Source organism: Rhinoderma darwinii, chromosome 3 (genome assembly GCF_050947455.1).
Source record: "Rhinoderma darwinii isolate aRhiDar2 chromosome 3, aRhiDar2.hap1, whole genome shotgun sequence".
Taxonomy (NCBI): domain Eukaryota; kingdom Metazoa; phylum Chordata; class Amphibia; order Anura; family Rhinodermatidae; genus Rhinoderma; species Rhinoderma darwinii.
Window position 1 is genome coordinate 158,027,144 of NC_134689.1, and position 17,501 is coordinate 158,044,644.

Below are 17,501 nucleotides of genomic sequence, written 5' to 3' on the forward strand. Positions count from 1 at the left end.
GCGAACTGCAGAAATGGGCTGTGACCGGGAGAAATCCATCATAGAGGTCTGGACCGAATGGAGAAAAAGAACTAGAATCTGAGACGGTATTGTGTATAAAACTATATTGCTTGTAAAATGTATAAATGTTTTTATGCTCGAGTTACATTAAAAGAAATGTAGAAAAGAAATTACACTTCATTGATTGGTAGAGAAAACAAACATGGCGAGGGGGAAGGAGATGTCGGGAAAGAGGTTGAACTGAATCTTTGCCCCGGGTGCTGGAGAACCTAGCTACGCCTCTGTGGTAAGATCCAATAATCTTCTACAACATGGCAACTAGACACATGAACAAGGAACTAGATGGACCAAAAAGGTAAGATGCTCCTACATTTTTATTTGCCTATATCACATTCCCTATTTTTCTGAAAACCTGCTTTATGTACCATTCTATTGTATATTATCGCATAGAAATTTATAGGCTTCTGTCAGATGATTACAGCATAAACTAATATGGCATACATATACAATACAGAGTATATTATCTATTAAGCATGTAATATGTATATTGTAGAATGTTTGTTAGTATACGGTATGTTTCCACGTGGCTGTCCCAGCTATATGGATACTATGATTGACACTGTGATGGTGGCACTGTCACTTATGGGGGCACAATGGCTCATTTGGTGCCAGTTTAGGGGTACTGTGGCTTCTGATTTTTTTTTACAGCAGGCCATATCCTGACAAATATGGCCATGTTTATAAATCCTTTGTATGTGCATGGATGCCTTGTTCTGGCTGAATGCGGTATGTGGCCCCCATAATGAGACAGCTTAACCATCCTACTATGTCACTGCTTTAGGTCAGTCATGTACTTAGCTGATAACATGATTAAACATTTCCCATATCATCTATTATAGCAACTATCATCTTCTAATATGTTTATTGCAGCAGATCATACAGGCAGCTCAACATGGAAGTACATGTGTATACCAAGAAATGTTCCTCTGGCTTACCTCTTCTTGGATTTTTTCTAATGCTTGTTTAAATTCTTCGGGTTGATTATCTAATGGTAGAAGCCCATGCAAAGTTTTGTTAACTTTATCTTCCAACTTGCAAAGAAAAACAAAGAAAATATTCAGTGAAAATGATGTTTCTTTAATTTGGAACTGGCAGCAGATGGTCAAGTGCATGTGTTTAACCTACCTGTGGTTTATAAACAACCCCCAAAATCCCTGCTGTTATTTGAAGTGCCAGGATCAAAAATAGCCCAATGAAGAACTAAATGGAGACACAAAGGGAGATTTGGTGAAGGAAAAACAAAAAACAAAACAATGACAATAGCAATTTGACAGATAGACTGTTGCATACATCCCCAAGTGGCTCCAAAATAATCTTATCCCTTTAACCCGTTAGTGACCGCGAATACGCCTTTTTACTGCGGCCAGTAAATATATATCATTTTGACAATGTGATTTTCTTTTTTTTTTTTTTATATAATCTATCTCTCACTGGTAAAATTAACCTAGCCTAAAAATTCTAGACTGTTCATGACTTTGACAGTGGGCAAACTTACAAAATCAGCAAGGGATCAAATACTTATTTCCTCCACTGTAGCTGAGGGCTGGGAGCAGCCCTGCTCGAATGGGCGAGATCAATATCAGTATCGATCTCGCCAGTTTAACCCCCCAGATGCAGCGCTCAATAGAGAGTGCCGCATCTGAGTGATTTTGGAGAGAGGGAGCTCCGTCTTTCATCCCACCTGTACCCTGCGTAAGATCGCAGGGTGTCGGTTGTTTCTATGGCAGCCGGGGGGCCTAATATAGAGGCATTGCCTAGCAAACACCTGTCCGTTTTACAGGGACAGGCAGTAATCCAGTGCAATACAAATGTATTGCAGTGTATTATAAAAGAGATTGGATGATCGCATAGTGAAGTCCCCTAGTGGGACTAGTAAAAAAGTAACATTTTTTTTTAATAAAAACAAAAAAAGAAATGGAAAAAAAAAAAGAAAAATCCACTTTTTCCCCTTACAAAATGCTTCATTATTAAAAAAACAAAAAAAAGTAAAAAAAGTTACACGTATTTGGTATCACCGCGTCTGTAACGACCCCATCTATAAAGTAATCACATTATTTAACCTGCACGGTGAACGCCGTAAAAAATAAAATATAAAACAGTGCAAAAATTGCTGTTTTCTGTGAATCCTGCCTTAAAAAAATGTGATAAAAAGTGATCAAAAAGTTACCAAAATGGTACCAATAAAAACTACGAGTCGTCCCGCAAAAAAAAAGCCCTCATAAAATTGCATCAGTGGAGAAATAAAAAAGTTATGGCTCTTGAAATATGGCGACACAAAAACAAATAATATTTTAAAAAAAAGTGTTTTTACTGTGTAAAAGTAGAAAAACATACAAAATCGATATAAATTTGGTATCGTCGCAATGGTAACAACCCGCTGAATAAAGTTAGTGTTATTTATACCTCACGTGAACGGAGTAAATTTAGGACGCGACAAAGTGTGGCAAAATTGCTGTTTTTTTTCTATTCCTCCCCAAACAAAGTTAATAAAAGTTAATCAATCAATTATATGTACCCCAAAATGGTGCTAATAAAAAATACAACTTGTCCCACAAAAATCATGACCTTATACAGCTATGTCGACGCAAAAATAAAAAAGTTATAGCTCTTTGAATGAGACGATGGAAAAACGTAAAAAATTGCTTGGTCAATAAGACCTAAAATAGGCTGGTCATTAAAGAGAACCTTTCACCTCCCCATACTTGTGCAGCTGAGTGCAGCAGGTAATGAGGAGGGCTGTACAAACCCTGGGGCACTTGACATTTTTTTTTCTACCTCTCTGGGGCGTGTCTCTGCTACAGAGAGTGGGGGAGCGCTTACACTGTCCGTAGCAGAGACACACCCCCTTGCCAGTTCGGCAGACAATGTACAAGACTGATCTCTCGCAAGAGCTGAGAGCGCGCATGCGTGCTCTCCTCTCCACAGCTCTTACACTTTCCGTAGCAGTGACATGCCCCCTTGCCAGTTCGGCAGAAGACTGATCTTGAAAGCTGAAAAGTGAGAGTGAGAGCGCGCGCGCACACTATCTCCTCGCTCTTGCTGTAACACTGTCCATATCTGATAGGACAGTGACACAGCCATAGTAACACGCCCGCTTGCTAGTACACGCCCCGTTGACAGTTCAAGGGGTTATTTAAATATCGGGCGCCAAATATAACGGCACCGATATCTAAATAACGGAGGAAGGGAGAATTTTTTTTAAAGTGCCCCAGGTTTTGTGCAGCCCTCCCCATTACATGCTGCACTGAGCTGCACATGTATGGGGAGGTGAAAGGTTCTCTTTGAGGGGTTAACTTAAAATTGTGGGTTGTTTATTTGCTTCTACTCATTCACATTAACATTCACAGTGAGAGTTCATTTTGATTTTATGCACATACCGGGACAATTTTTGGGTTAGGCAGTAAACCTATCAGTATATATTTGGGGTGTCCATCATGGGTAAATGTCTTCTGAGCTACACCAAACAATGTACCAAGGAGAAATAATCGAATGTCCAGACTACCAAAGATGGCAGGAAGAGGCGGAGAAGGAAGAATACAACAAAAGTCTAAGCATGAATCTGGGGTTTTCTTTGAAGAGGGTTATTAAAAAAAACAGCACAATATTTTTTTTATTTTTTTGTTCCGGTTGTCCAAGTAACTTTTTGGACTGACAGATTGACTTTCAAAATTTCACTGACTAGATACCTTTTGTTTGCAGAAATACTCATTTTTGTAGCACATACATAGACTTATGTGTGCATTGTGTTTTTTGGAACTGTTCTTTTGTTATTATTCTCTGTCAGCTTTTCTTGGAATGTGGTTTCAGCTGGAAATGCTCAAGGTAGACCTAGTAAAAACATTACTTTCATGTCTAGTCTATAAACATTTTAAGAACAGCACTTTATTACATATTTTATGTGTTATTACCCTGTGCTATGACATTTTCCAGATTTATTTATGTGTATTTTTAATTTAGTGAAGTGAGTGTTGGAATAATATATAAAGTATGAGTCATACTTTTAGATTTGAATATTTTTAATACATATGTATTTGTGCTCCTTTTAATATTTCTCCATTGCTGGGAAAGGGCATAGAAAAACGATGAAAGGAATCCTGTTATTTTAAAATTTAGCGTTCATTGTACTGAATACTAAATATAAATAATTTTGATATTAGGGATGGGCAAAAAAATACATATAAGGCCTAATTCACACGAGCATGTTTGGTCCGTGATATACGGTCCGCATATTGGCCACATTTCCCGGACTGAAAGCACTGCAGGGAGCCGGGCTCCTAGTATCATAGTTATGTACGATGCCAGGAGTCCCTGCCCTGCTGCGGAATTACAGTCCCGTTCTGAAAACATGATTACAGTATGGGACAGTTTTCCCGCAGCGAGGCAGGGACTCCTGGCATCGTACATAACTATGATGGTAGGAACCCGGCTCCCTGCAGTGTGTCCAATCCGGGAAATACTGCCGACATATGGTCCGTATATCACGGACTGAACATACTCGTGTAAATCCGACCATAGTGTGAGAATCAGGGCGAATTTGGTTTGTATCTGCTGTGCTTCAGACACAAAACTTTCGGATTTTCTGAGTATTTGACAAGTCACATGGCACTAGACAGCCAAATAGAGGGGTTTTTTGTCATATGTGAAAAATGCAGCTAAGGTTCTGTTTACACAATGGTTCTGTTATACATTTTTGGATATGTGTTTCATCTAAAGAAAGGTATAAAAAATAAAAACATACAGTGACATAAAGTGTGACATACATTTACATTATTTATGCCACAACATGTCTTTAAAGGTATTAAAGATAAAAATGTCCATGGAAGAGGGCATTAACAAGCCACTATAGCCAGGTTTTTTTATACGCTTGTTTATGTTTTTAGATAAGGGCTGGGGCAGCAAACTTAATTTTTGCCCCAGGCGAAGGAAAGCCTTTGGGCCCTTTTACACGGGCCAATAATATGGCAAACAAGCATTTATATGAACGCTCATTCCCGATCATTGCCCTGTGTCATGCAATAGGGCAATGATCAGCCGATGAACGAATAAACGCTTGTTCATCGGCTGATCTCGTTTATGGTGCAAGAAATATTTTCATTGTCGGCAGCACATCTCCGTGTGTAAACAGGGAGATGTGCTGCTGACATAATGGAAATATATTTGTAGTAACGATCGCTCGTCCCCATATCGGAACCTTAACTATGCCACCTTGCAAATTTCAATAAGCTCTCTGGGCCTGAAAGTAAAAAAAAAAATTTATTTGGCATGTACTTTATGTTTCCTATTCTCAGTCAGTCCCCGCTGCTCCCTAGCTTTCATTAATATGACGAATGGTGAGAAGTTCTGTAAATGTGGAAGTTAATTGCTGCGATTGGACTGCGCAGTCATGTGATGTGCTGTCACAATAGACGCCATACCATGTCACTGAGTTGTAAAAATGGAGTGATGTGGATCGAATAGATCAGGGGCTGGGGAACGCGCAAGAATGAGAAGTACGTATATTAAAATGTGTATTATTTTTCATTGCTAATTATCATACCTCTGTAAGCTTAATCACTTTATAATAAAAAGTTAGAGATAGAGAATGTTCCAATAAACCTTGGTCCACATTTATCAATGAATTTGCATCTTTGTTGTTGTTGTTGTTGTTGTTGTTGCTGCGTTTTACTCCAAAATAATGTCTAATCTGCTTTGTGACATATTTATTAACCATTTACGCCAGAATTTAGAGTAATTTGGGCCTTACACATCAGTGTGTAAAAGTGGAGTAAAAAGTGACCATGGTTTATGATTGTCCAGGATTTAGATGCATTTAGGAAAAGGAAATGCGACTTTTTAAAAATGCAAATCAGGAAAAAAAGTTGCAGTCCCCCTACTCCCACAGGCCGTGGCGTTGAAAAAATTCAGTTATTTTAGCCAGTTTTAAAATTAATGGCAGTGATGTATGTTGTGACAGATTTATCAAAGAGGGCAAATGCCATTATAAAGTTATCACAACATATGTCATTAGTCTAGCTTTAACTTAGACTAAAATGATGCTACTTTGGAGAAAAGTGGGCCTTTGTGTTTCAACTCCTAAGCATTTTTAAAGTCTCTTCTTTCTGTCATGGAATAAGAGTATTCTTATACATGAGCTTGCTGAAAACCCTTTAAGATGTAATACACATATCAGGGGGAATTTTCCAAACTGTTTTACACCAGTTTTGTGGCGTTAAAAATGAGCAAATTATAGCACATTACATATTTGCGCCATTATTTGCGACTTTTTGCCATTTTCTGCCGCTCACGCCACATTTAAGAAAGTAGGCAGGATTTAGCAGAAGGGAGCGGGGCCATCCACAGCCCAACAAATTTACTATAATCTACGCCAGAAGCTAGCGGAAATATTTTATTCAAGCAACTGTATAAAAAATAAAAAAATAAAAAGTTCACACACCTAAAGGATAGTAGTTGAATTTTAATAAAAAGTGCTTCTTCTTTGTATGTTGTTCTAATTGAAGTAATATACTAGTGCTGGTATTTTTTGGTTTTGTGACACCGGGATACACATAGTATTTGATTTATTCAGAACACATGATTACCTCATTTTTGTATTCTAAATGTGTGTGTCAGTCCAGATAATATATGCAGTATGTAAACTGTTTGGCAGAAATACATACCAGAAGAAGAAGGCAACGGCTTTCTTTTATAGCTCCACAGCATCCAAAAAATCCAAGCACCATAATTATGGCTCCCACTGCTATCATAACATCAATTGCCGAAAGCAAACCACTTCCTTGAATATTCAATTTCTGAAAAAAAGAAAAAATATATAAATGAGCAGATAATATATAGCAAATATAGTAACACAGGGGCTAAAAAGGGTTGTCCCATCAGAACAGACCCTTCCATATGCCCTGTTGAGACATGTATGGAAATCATAAATTCTCATATATTAAACAGAGCAGAGCCATTGCAAGAGCATCTAATTGGGTACCACTAATACTTTAGTGCAGAAACTTCTGTAGAGAAAATATGTTGCTGCTTCAGCTTCCCCTGGCATGGCCGATTGGCAGACGACACAGCAGCCTGACCCGCTACAAATAGTTAATCACTTCCGATCTTTACAAGGTTTCAATGGTGTGGTATAATGGTGTGGTATAATGGTGTGGTATAATGGTGTGGTGGTGGTGGTGGTAGTTGTAACAATAATAAATAATTCATAATAAATATTACTGCTAATTAATAATAGGTTCAGTAATAACAATTACGTAATAATTAATTATCAGCACTAATTAATGTAATTCATTAAGTAATAAATAATTATTACTACTTCATACAAAAGAAGAGGTTCTCCACGAAAACTGAGCCTAAAGATAGAATTACTTTTGTGGGCATTTTTCTTTTAGATATGCTGTTACTTATGAAATTTTAAACCGTAGGCCGCTTTAATTTAGTAAAGAAAGACAGGTATAAACTGTTTGATACAGGATCAACAATTTACTAATGGAAGCAAAGAGCTACTGATTTGATGTGATTCCGATTATTGATATGCATGCCGGCTATACTAGAGATGCTTGAAAATACGAATTAAATTGATAGTAATATAAGGCTATGTTCACACAGCAGATTTTCAGTCATATTTTGGCACTAGGCACGCGCTAAAATACACTTGAAATACGACTACAAATAGCTTCCAATTGATTTCAATTAGAAATATTCTGTGTAGTCCATACGGGACATATTTTTTTGCCGCTGAATTAAAAAATAATGCATCAAAAAACGCTTAAAAAAAAAGAAGTTACATGGCACTTCTTAAAGTTTTTATGAGCTGATTTTTCCCTTTGAAGACTTTCCCATTGATGCTTTCTGTGTGAACTTAGCCTTAGTCCTCTTATATAATGGCATTATTATATTACATATTTCCGTCTTATTTAATCTTATTTACCTGCTGAGCATCGGAACTGACACGAAGCCATATGGAGATTCCCAAAATCACACAACCACATACCTACAAAACAAAACATAAATCATCCATGCATTAAATCAATGTTGCTATATAAATAAAGCTGAACATCAACATGTCAATATTACCAAATGTATAGTGCTTTATTACTGTATATAACCCTTTAATGGGGTAAACCACCTTATATAACCCCTGTCTATATGCCCTGTTAGGGCATATAAATGTCATTGGACGCCATTCTTCACTTTTGGACAAACAGAGGACCTTTCTGGTCTCTGTACTGTGCAGATTGCCATTGATTTCAACAGTCGCTGTGTTAGTCTTTAGTTGCCCACTGCTTTCCCGGCAATAATTACTGATTGCAGGAGACCCACTATTTAATCCTTAAATGAAGTGATCATTACTTTATAATTACTTTTATTAAGGTACCGTCCATTATTGATACAGGTAGTGTGTTCTCCCACTAGTTACTGTATGTGCGGGAACACTGCTGTGCCCATACATGTATCTTACAAAATGTTTAATGGGCAGCAACTACAGCATACAAGTACGGCCTGGTTCGAGAGGTGGTTTAAGAGAAACTGCTGCTGTCACATAATGTGTCATTATTATAGAAAACATGTACTGGATTAAAAAAAACAACCAATGAAGACTCGGAGAGCAGTGATGCAGCAATGAGCAAAAAGGAAAAAGTTTATTATTTTTACATTTTATGGCCATAGATGAAATGTAAAAGGATCACAATATAAGTTATGTGATAAAATCTCCCATAATAATTGCACAGACAAAGAGTAATTTGGTAAAAGAGGTTCTTTAAGGAATAATATAGGCACCATAACCCTATATGTAGATGTTATATGCACATCTTCTTGTGTTTTCTTATGTTTATTTATTGCATAGATACCATAGCTCATAAAAATACCTGTCATAAAAACTAAACTGATCTGTGCGTGTTTTAGCCTTGCACTGACTTTATTGTCTCTATCGTGGCACGCATCATTTCTTTGGGCACAAAATATTGATGAAAACAATGAAAGCCATGAGGTAGTATAAGGAAAAGAAAAGCGTCTAACATATGTAGCAGTTGTGCCAAATATATCATAAAGTGTGTGCCATTCTGATCAAATTGGCATAGTTTCTGCCTGTTTGGTCTAATTTTCTTCTGTCTAACATTAGGACAGAGTTAATAATACTGCACCATTCTTAAATATAAACTTGAGCCAAAACTCAAAGCCATGTTCTCCATCTTCTCTGGTTTTATGGTATAACTTGAGGGAGTGGTAGGCATTAAAACCAGATCACTGGTTTTAATGCTCCAAAGTATGGAGTATGGAGAGCACCCATTTCTCTGTTTTCATAAACTACATGGCACCCATGTAAATAACAGTTGGGGTACAAGGTTAATCCTAGAAAATCATGACATTTTACTAATGGGGGTGATTTTCTTTAAACTTTATGGTTTCACTGTAACAAAATGTTCTCATTTACATACTGCCAAATAGAAAAGCATGGCACTTAGATATGCAAACAATGACATCACAAGAATATTACAAGTTTTAGTAAGCAATGATTTGCTTTATTATCCATAATAAAATCAAATTGCTTGCCAAGGCTTGTCTGTATTTTACAATGGGAAACTTTAGAAAGCTTGTTTTCTACTGGGTTGGCTTGGATTACAAGGTGGTCAGAAGTCTTTATTGAAAATTAGGTGACAGTTAACTGGATATAGGGATAGGCATTCCAATATGATAGCATGTCAAAGTTGACCATGTCATCCTTGCAATTCATCTTACAATATGTATATTTTAATTTTAACAACATGAAAAATATATGACATCTAATAGGATTTGTTGCAATGGAAATAGTTGTTGTTGAAAGATCTGGTTACCAATGAGCATCAGGAGTAAACATGTCATCCTTGCATTAACTTTTTGAAATTATTAGTAGGAAAGTTATGTTCATTATTTGGTCATTTTAAACAGGATGTTTTGTGATTCATGATTGAAGTAATGCAAAGACTTTAAGAAGGCCATTCTGTGCTAAGTAGATTTTCAGATTAGAACTTTTTGGTTAGTTTTATCTCATCACATTATACATTTACTGGTAGTCCTTTCTGGTTCCTCCTTAACCCTTGCACCATGAACCATGCACTGATAAAACCCTGTATTTTATAAAGAAAGCTTTTTTATCATTTAAACCTGTATCAATACTATAAACCAATGTGTCTGAATGCAGTCACAGCAAAAAGAAATAATAGTTTTGCACTTTTTTGTATTATTTCTATGAACACTGGTATTGGCTGTCAGTCTGACCAGCAAAAGTTCATTTCTGGCCAGCAAAATATTGCAGCAGAGGCGCAACTTGAAGGTCCTGGGCTCAAATGAAATTCTGTAATAGGACCCCCCCCCCCCCCAACTATCACACTTCATTTATAGTACTGGTCTTCTCAAATGGAACAGAGACTTTTTGGACTCCTACAGGTGCCAGGGCCAGCAACCTCCACACCCCCTATAGTTATTTGTTAACAGAAAATCGAATAACTTATTAATAACTGCCAAAAGCAATATTATCATAGACAGTGGTAAAACAAAACCAGCTACTGCTACCCATACACCACCGATAGCTACGCCTCTGACCAGTTCCCCCTTGAGCTCTACGTGCCTTTTTATGCTGTCTACAACAATTTACTGTAACAGTTAACTTTATTCCATATGCGTCCATGGACTATATTCAACATACAATAGGTAATACATCTGATTTACATACTTTAATAAAATATATTGGTATTAGGATATTATATGATTTTTTGTTTTATAATCCAGGTGCTATTTGTGTATGTCAAAAATGTGAAAATTGTCACTGCAGTGAAAGGATTAAACAAAACTGAACAGTGAGAGTGATTGAAACCTGTGAGAGAGTAGGAAGGACTATTAGGGCATGACCACACGTGGCGGATTTCCTCCGCAACTGTCCGCATCAATGCCGCACAGAATCTGCGTTGCAGATTCTGCTGCGGATCTGCACAAAATGTGCAGTAAATTGATGCGGACTAGCTGCTGCGGACTGCGGTAAAAGTACTTCCCTTCTCCCTATCAGTGCAGGATAGAGAGAAGGGACAGCACTTTCCCTTGTGAAAGTCAAAGAAATTCATACTTACCGGCCGTTGTCTTGGTGACGCGTCCCTCCTTCGGCATCCAGCCCGATCTCCCAGGATGACGCGGCAGTCCATGTGACCGCTGCAGCCTGTTATTAGCCTGTGATTGGCTGCAGCCGTCACTTAGACTGAAACGTCATCCTGGGAGGCCGGACTGGAGACAGAAGCAGGGAGTTCTCGGTAAGTATGAACTTCATTTTTTTTTACAGATACATGTATATTGGAATCGGTAGTCACTGTCCCGAGTGCAGAAACAGTTACTGCCGATCGCTTAACTTTTTCAGCACCCTGGACAGTGACTATTTACTGACGTCTCCTAGCAACGCTCCCGTCATTACGGGACCCCCATTGACTTCCTCAGTCTGGCTGTAGACCTAGAAATACATAGGTCCAGCCAGAATGAAGAAATGTCAAGTTAAAAAAGCAAGACGCATCCGCAGCACACATAACATGTGCATGACATCTGCGGACTTCATTGCGGAAATTAGAATCTCCATTGAAGTCAATGGAGAAATTCCGCCATGAGTCCGCCACTGCTCCGCAACAGACAGAGCATGCTGCGGACACCAAATTCCGCTCCGCAGCCTATGCTCCGCAGCGGAATTTTACGCATCGTCTAAACGAACACTGCTAAATTAAAGTGAAAGCCAATGGACAAACGGCTCCGCTGCGGATTAACGCTGCGGAGTGTCCGCAGCGGAATTTAAGTGAAATTCCGCCACGTGTGAACCCAGCCTTAGGGTGAATTCACACGGTGGATTTTTCATCTGTGGATTTGACTGTGAATCTGTGGAAAATCTGTTGGAAATCCACAGAATAATCTGCGTTTAACATGTGGATTTGCTGTGGATTTCACACTTAGTGGATTTGAAAATCCGCAGCATGGCCTAATGTCTGTGCAGATTTTTTTCCATACTTGTCGATAGGATCTCGAAAACAACATCCACGTGCATTGTACTGTAAATTGTTATGGCTTTTTGGTGAGAAAAATGCACCGAAAATCTGCAATAAATACGCCACGTCTGAATTCACTCTTGAGATGATCAGGTGACAATTCTAGCTGTCTTAGGGTATGTTCACATGGCTTAAACAGGCACAAAATCGAACGACTCCAAATATATGCCAATTGATTTTTAATGGGAAAAACAGCGTTCTGTTCTGACGGGGTGTTTTTTATGTGACCATTTTGCATGTCACTTCTTGAGCTGTTTTTTGAGCCGTTTGTCATTGATGCCATAGAAAAACAGCTCCAAAAACGGCCATAAAAAAACCCCACGAAAGTTGCTAATAAAATGGCTGAAAATCAGGAGATGTTTTACCTTGAAAACAGCTCCGTATTTTCAGACGTTTTTTATTAAGCGTGTGAACATACCCTCACAGCTACTATCTGTCACAGAAACTGAATAGAAGATACTTAGGCTGGGTTCACACAACCTATTTTCAGACGTATTGGAGGCATTTTACGCTTCGAAATATGTCTGAAAACAAGCCTCGAATACGTTGGCAAACACGTCTGCCCATTCATTTCAATGGGTTTGCCAATGTACTGTGCCGACGACCTGTAATTTTACGCGTTGCTGTCAAAAGACGGCGCGTAAAATAACAGCCTCGTCAAAGAAGTGCAGGGCACTTCTTGGGATGTAATTGGAGCCGTTTTTCATTGAATCCAATGAAGAACAGCTCCAAATTACGTCCGTAATTGACGCCTCGCAAAACGCGAGTACGAGCAATTACGTCTGAAATGCAGGAGCTGTTTTCTCCTGAAATCAGCTCCGTAATTTCAGACGTAACTGCAGTTATCGTGTGCACATACCCTTAGGGTATGTCCACATGCTTAACAAAATACGTCTAAAAATACAGAGCTGTTTTCAAGGGAAAACAGTTCCTGATTTTCAGCCGTTTTTTAAGCAACTCAAGTTTTTTGCGATGTTTTTTACGGCCGTTTTGGAGCTGTTTTTTCTAAGGAGTGAATGAAAAATAGTTTCAAAAATGGCTCAAGACGTGACATGCACTTCTTTTTACGGGGCGTCTTTTTACGCGCCATTTTTTGAAAATGAGGCGTAAAATAACGCCCCGTCAGAACAGAATGCCGTATTTCCCATTGAAATCAATGGGCAGATGTTTTGAGGCGTTCTGCCCTTAGGACGCGGATACAATTGATTATTCTTTCGCTGGCGAGACAGGGAACTTCAGTTCCCTGTCTAGCCATTCAGCGCTTTAGCAATGACGCAGTCGGCGTGATGATGTAATCACGCCGACTACGTCATTACGCTGGATGATGCCTGGTCTCTGACCAGTCTTGTGTCCCTGAAGGACGGAGTAGGAATGGGGACAGGTGAGAATGTAATGTAATGGTATTTTTTTTCTGTGGGCAGTGTTGAGGGCTATATCTACAGGGGCACTATCTACAGGGTGCATTGTGGCTGACACCATCTACAGGGGACTCTGAGTGGCGCTATCTACAGGGGCCATTGTCACTGACACTATCTACAGGGGGCATTGTGACTGGCGCTATCTACAGGGGGCTCTGAGGGGTGCAATCTACAGGGGCATTGTGACTGGCGCTATCTACAGGAGTCATTGTGACTGGTGCTATCTACAGGGGGCATTGTGACTAGCGCTATCTACAAAGGGCATTGTGACTGGTGCTTTCCACAGGGGGTCACTGTGATCAGTGCTAATTACAGGGGGCATTGTGACTGGCGCTTGTGACAGTGCTATCTAAAGGAGGCATTGTGACTGGGGCTATCTTCAGGGGGCTCTGAGTGGCACTATTTACAGGGGCACTGTGTGTGTGTGTGTGTGTGTGTGTGTGTGTGTTTGTGTGTGTGTGTGTGTGTGTGTAAAGGTTTATTCTCCCTCCGACTGATCAGTACTGTATTCACTGTATAATCGGGGTGACGGATGGTAGCATTATTTTTTTTGAAGCAGCAACTCCCAGCATATCCTTACAATTATTCAGGCTATACTGGGAGCTGTAGTTTTATGTTGTACAAACTTATACAGCAGGGGTTAAACTGAATTTGCAAATGATATATATGTATATATGTACTGAGCTTGGTTCTGGTGCTGCATATACCGTATGTACTGAGCTTTGTTCTGGTGTTGTATATATGTACTGAGCTTGGTTCTGGTGTTGTATATATGTATTGTGCTTTGTTCTGGTGCTGTATATATTTATCTTATCTTAACGTAAAAGTAGATGTTAAATCTATTTAAACCTTAAGATAAGGTAAATATATACTGTAAAAAATTCAACGCAAAAAAAAAAATGGAGGAATTGCAGTTTTTTCCAATTCAACCATCATATGTTACTTTAAATGGTGCCAATAAAAACTACAACTACTTCCTTAAAAAATAATCCTTCACACCACACTCCATTGACATAAAAATAAAATACTTATGGCTCTAGGAAGGCGGCCAGTGAAAACAAAAAAAAAATATGAAAAATGGCTTGGACTTTAAGGGGCTAAACAACAGAGACTGGTTCTTTAAGGTTATATTCACGCACAGCAGATTTTTTTTCCAGAAACCACAAACAACTTAAAGCTCCTGACTTCTTTATCGTCTCAAAGTATTCAGCTTTTTTTCTGTATGGCTCACTCTGCTTTTACAGAAAATTCAAAACTGTGCCAGATCTGTGGCCACCTAAACTGAAATCTGCATATATTTGGTACAGTGTCTTCCGAGTTTGGAGGGACCACACTTTGTGAACTGACCGGGGCCCATGGTACCCTTAATCTTTCCCTGGTCACTCTACTGCTGATCGGTTCCCTTTTTGTCTGGGGAACGACTGAGGGGCTGGGGCTTAACCAAGGGGTACGGTTGTAACCATCTTCTTGACCTACTGCAGACAGGGCCCTTTTCCAGCCAGTTGTCTTACAGCAAGACACTGGACTAGGAGGAACATTGCTGATCTCCTGGAACACAGATAGAAGATTTCTTTAAATATTTCTCTGCTTTAATTGTAATATGAGACAAATGGGATCAAATGAAAGGAGGAGGTGAAGGGAGGAAGGGCTGGGATATATTTACATTTTATTGTGTATTTTCTTTGTTTAATGTTCCTTTAAGAGACACGGAATCAGATATTACTCAGCCCACCACTCCCTGTTAGGGCAAAGTGCACTGTCAATTCCTTCAGTAATTGATATGTATTTTGTAAATGGAAGACTTTTGTTTGCTTTTGTGATATGACTAATAAACGGCTATTCAAGCTTTTACTTTACATGCCTAATGTCAGATAAGCACAACAGTTGGCAGGTATGCCACTCCCCTATAATATATAAGCATATTGTTTGACGTTCATTACAATAATCTACGTAATTTGAACATTATTCAATATAAGTGTGTAAAATGTACAGTGATGTAGATCTATGTTCTTTTAATATTATTTATAACAACTGTATATATATATATATTTATTTATTTTTAAATTAATATGCATGCTCTTGACACTGTTTTCCATGCTTCATGCTCTCCATATGCAGCCACCCTCCCCCAGGGAATTCAACTAAGGAAATTTTATCTAAAATATGGAAATCTAACACATTTCTATACTCTGATAGATTTCTTTAAATCCATGGTCAGCAGTAAGAAATAAGGTGGGTGAGAGTTCAATGTTATTGTTATTGGGCGCTGTAATCTTCAATTACACACCACAATTGACTATAAGCTTGGAGAACTAGGTTATAAAGCTGGATGCCAAGTATGTGAATAAATGAAAATATATACTGTGATCAAGTCCTCATAAGCACATATTATTCTAACATTTAGAAATATGCCAGAAGACCATATAATAGAACACTGCACAACCAGGGACATACATAGGGGTGAGTGGGCCCCATAGCAAAATGGGGCTGCCTCCTAATGCAAGTTAACACCGCTACACATCTAAGGGTATTTTCAGACGGCTGAGTTCTTTTGCTGGACATCATTTTACTCTCACTTTGACCTGACACTAACATTATCTTTACTGTATCTGGACATTTATTCAATCTCACCTGACCTACACTCTGTCCTCTGCCATGTTCTTCTAGTTACCAAGAACCTCCTGGTAAGAAATTAAAAGTCAACTATAACTCCCTCCATGACAGATATAATCCAATAAATTATTACCAACTATACTTATGAACACGTGATTACCCAACAAATCAACCATCCCTAAATTCGCCAAAGCTTTGCGACGCTAAATTCAGTCTCCTTATGCTACATCCCTGTGATTCTTGTGATTATTATATCATCTGTTCTTTCATTTTTGATAGCCATGTTGATTACTTATAAATTGTGTACATGAAGGCTACTATTGTTGTGTCCATTTAACTAATATATGATACGATAACCTATGCTTGTATAACTCTCTCTATACTCTTCTGATTAATATGTCCAGCCCTCTGTATGTAGTTTCGGTTTACAAATCTGATGTTGGGTTTCTATTCTAATTTCTGATAAACTTAAATAAAAATATTAAAAACTAAAATTAGGGATGTAGTCCACCTGGGCTTGGCTACCTCTCTCCAGGGGCCACAGAGCAAATCCATGGGTTGCCTCTCAGGTATGTACACCCTTGTCTAAAACAATGCACTACAAGTGTAAGGTAAAATAAAACAAATTATAATAAAAATGATAAATATAATTCTACTCCCACACACTATGACAGCATGAATGATGTGGCACTTTATATGGCACACAGAAAATTGTAAAAGTATTTCAGAGCAATGCAGCAAGTCATTATCAATAAGTAGTCAAGCCTATAAAGTTGGCCTGATGGTAATAATTCAAAATAGAACATTTATAGTTAAAAATAATCCCAATTTATTATTTTTTTAAATCAAGAAAATTATTAAATACAGATGTAGCAGAAATAAATTGGAGCAGTTTCGTATAAAAATGTCTTTTGTGCACAGTTAAGATGTAAGTGCCATACATATCTCATCCAGTAATAACACTATACTTGCTACATTGACAAACACAGATCTGCTACATAGATATATTGTGTAGATATTAGTCTAAAGAAAGAAACATATAGATTTGTAAATAGTAACTTACCCAGAATAAAAAGTTAAATATGAACATAGAATACTTCAAACATTTGTTAACTCCTGCCATTTTCAGAGGCTGTGTTGAAGCTGTGCCTTACAGTGGATTAATGAAAACGACTCTAAGAAAAGTATGTTTGTATGCAAATATAGCACTGAGTTAAATATTAACCATGTATTTAAAGCATGCCACTCTGTGCCGTCTCCGCCTGCTTCAGCTAGCTTACTCACTAATAAAATATTACATGTGAAGTTTATCTTTTTCGCTGATATCAATCACATTCTATACATATGAAAATCATGAAAG

General features: G+C 38.2%; 1 protein-coding gene across 1 annotated transcript in view; it reads right to left on the reverse strand.

Annotated features, from left to right (window-relative positions):
- TSPAN8 (tetraspanin 8) overlaps positions 1-17,283 on the reverse strand; it is a 63,232-nt gene extending 45,949 nt beyond the window's left edge. The window contains exons 1-5 of the mRNA XM_075859396.1: positions 17,205-17,283; positions 7,985-8,047; positions 6,717-6,848; positions 1,186-1,260; positions 996-1,091 (exon numbers count right to left, since the gene is read on the reverse strand). Of these exons, the coding sequence (XP_075715511.1) occupies positions 996-1,091; positions 1,186-1,260; positions 6,717-6,848; positions 7,985-8,047; positions 17,205-17,264 (426 nt within the window). The 5' untranslated portion in view covers positions 17,265-17,283. The remainder of the gene's footprint in view (positions 1-995; positions 1,092-1,185; positions 1,261-6,716; positions 6,849-7,984; positions 8,048-17,204) is intronic.
- Between the last annotated feature and the right edge of the window lie 218 nt (positions 17,284-17,501).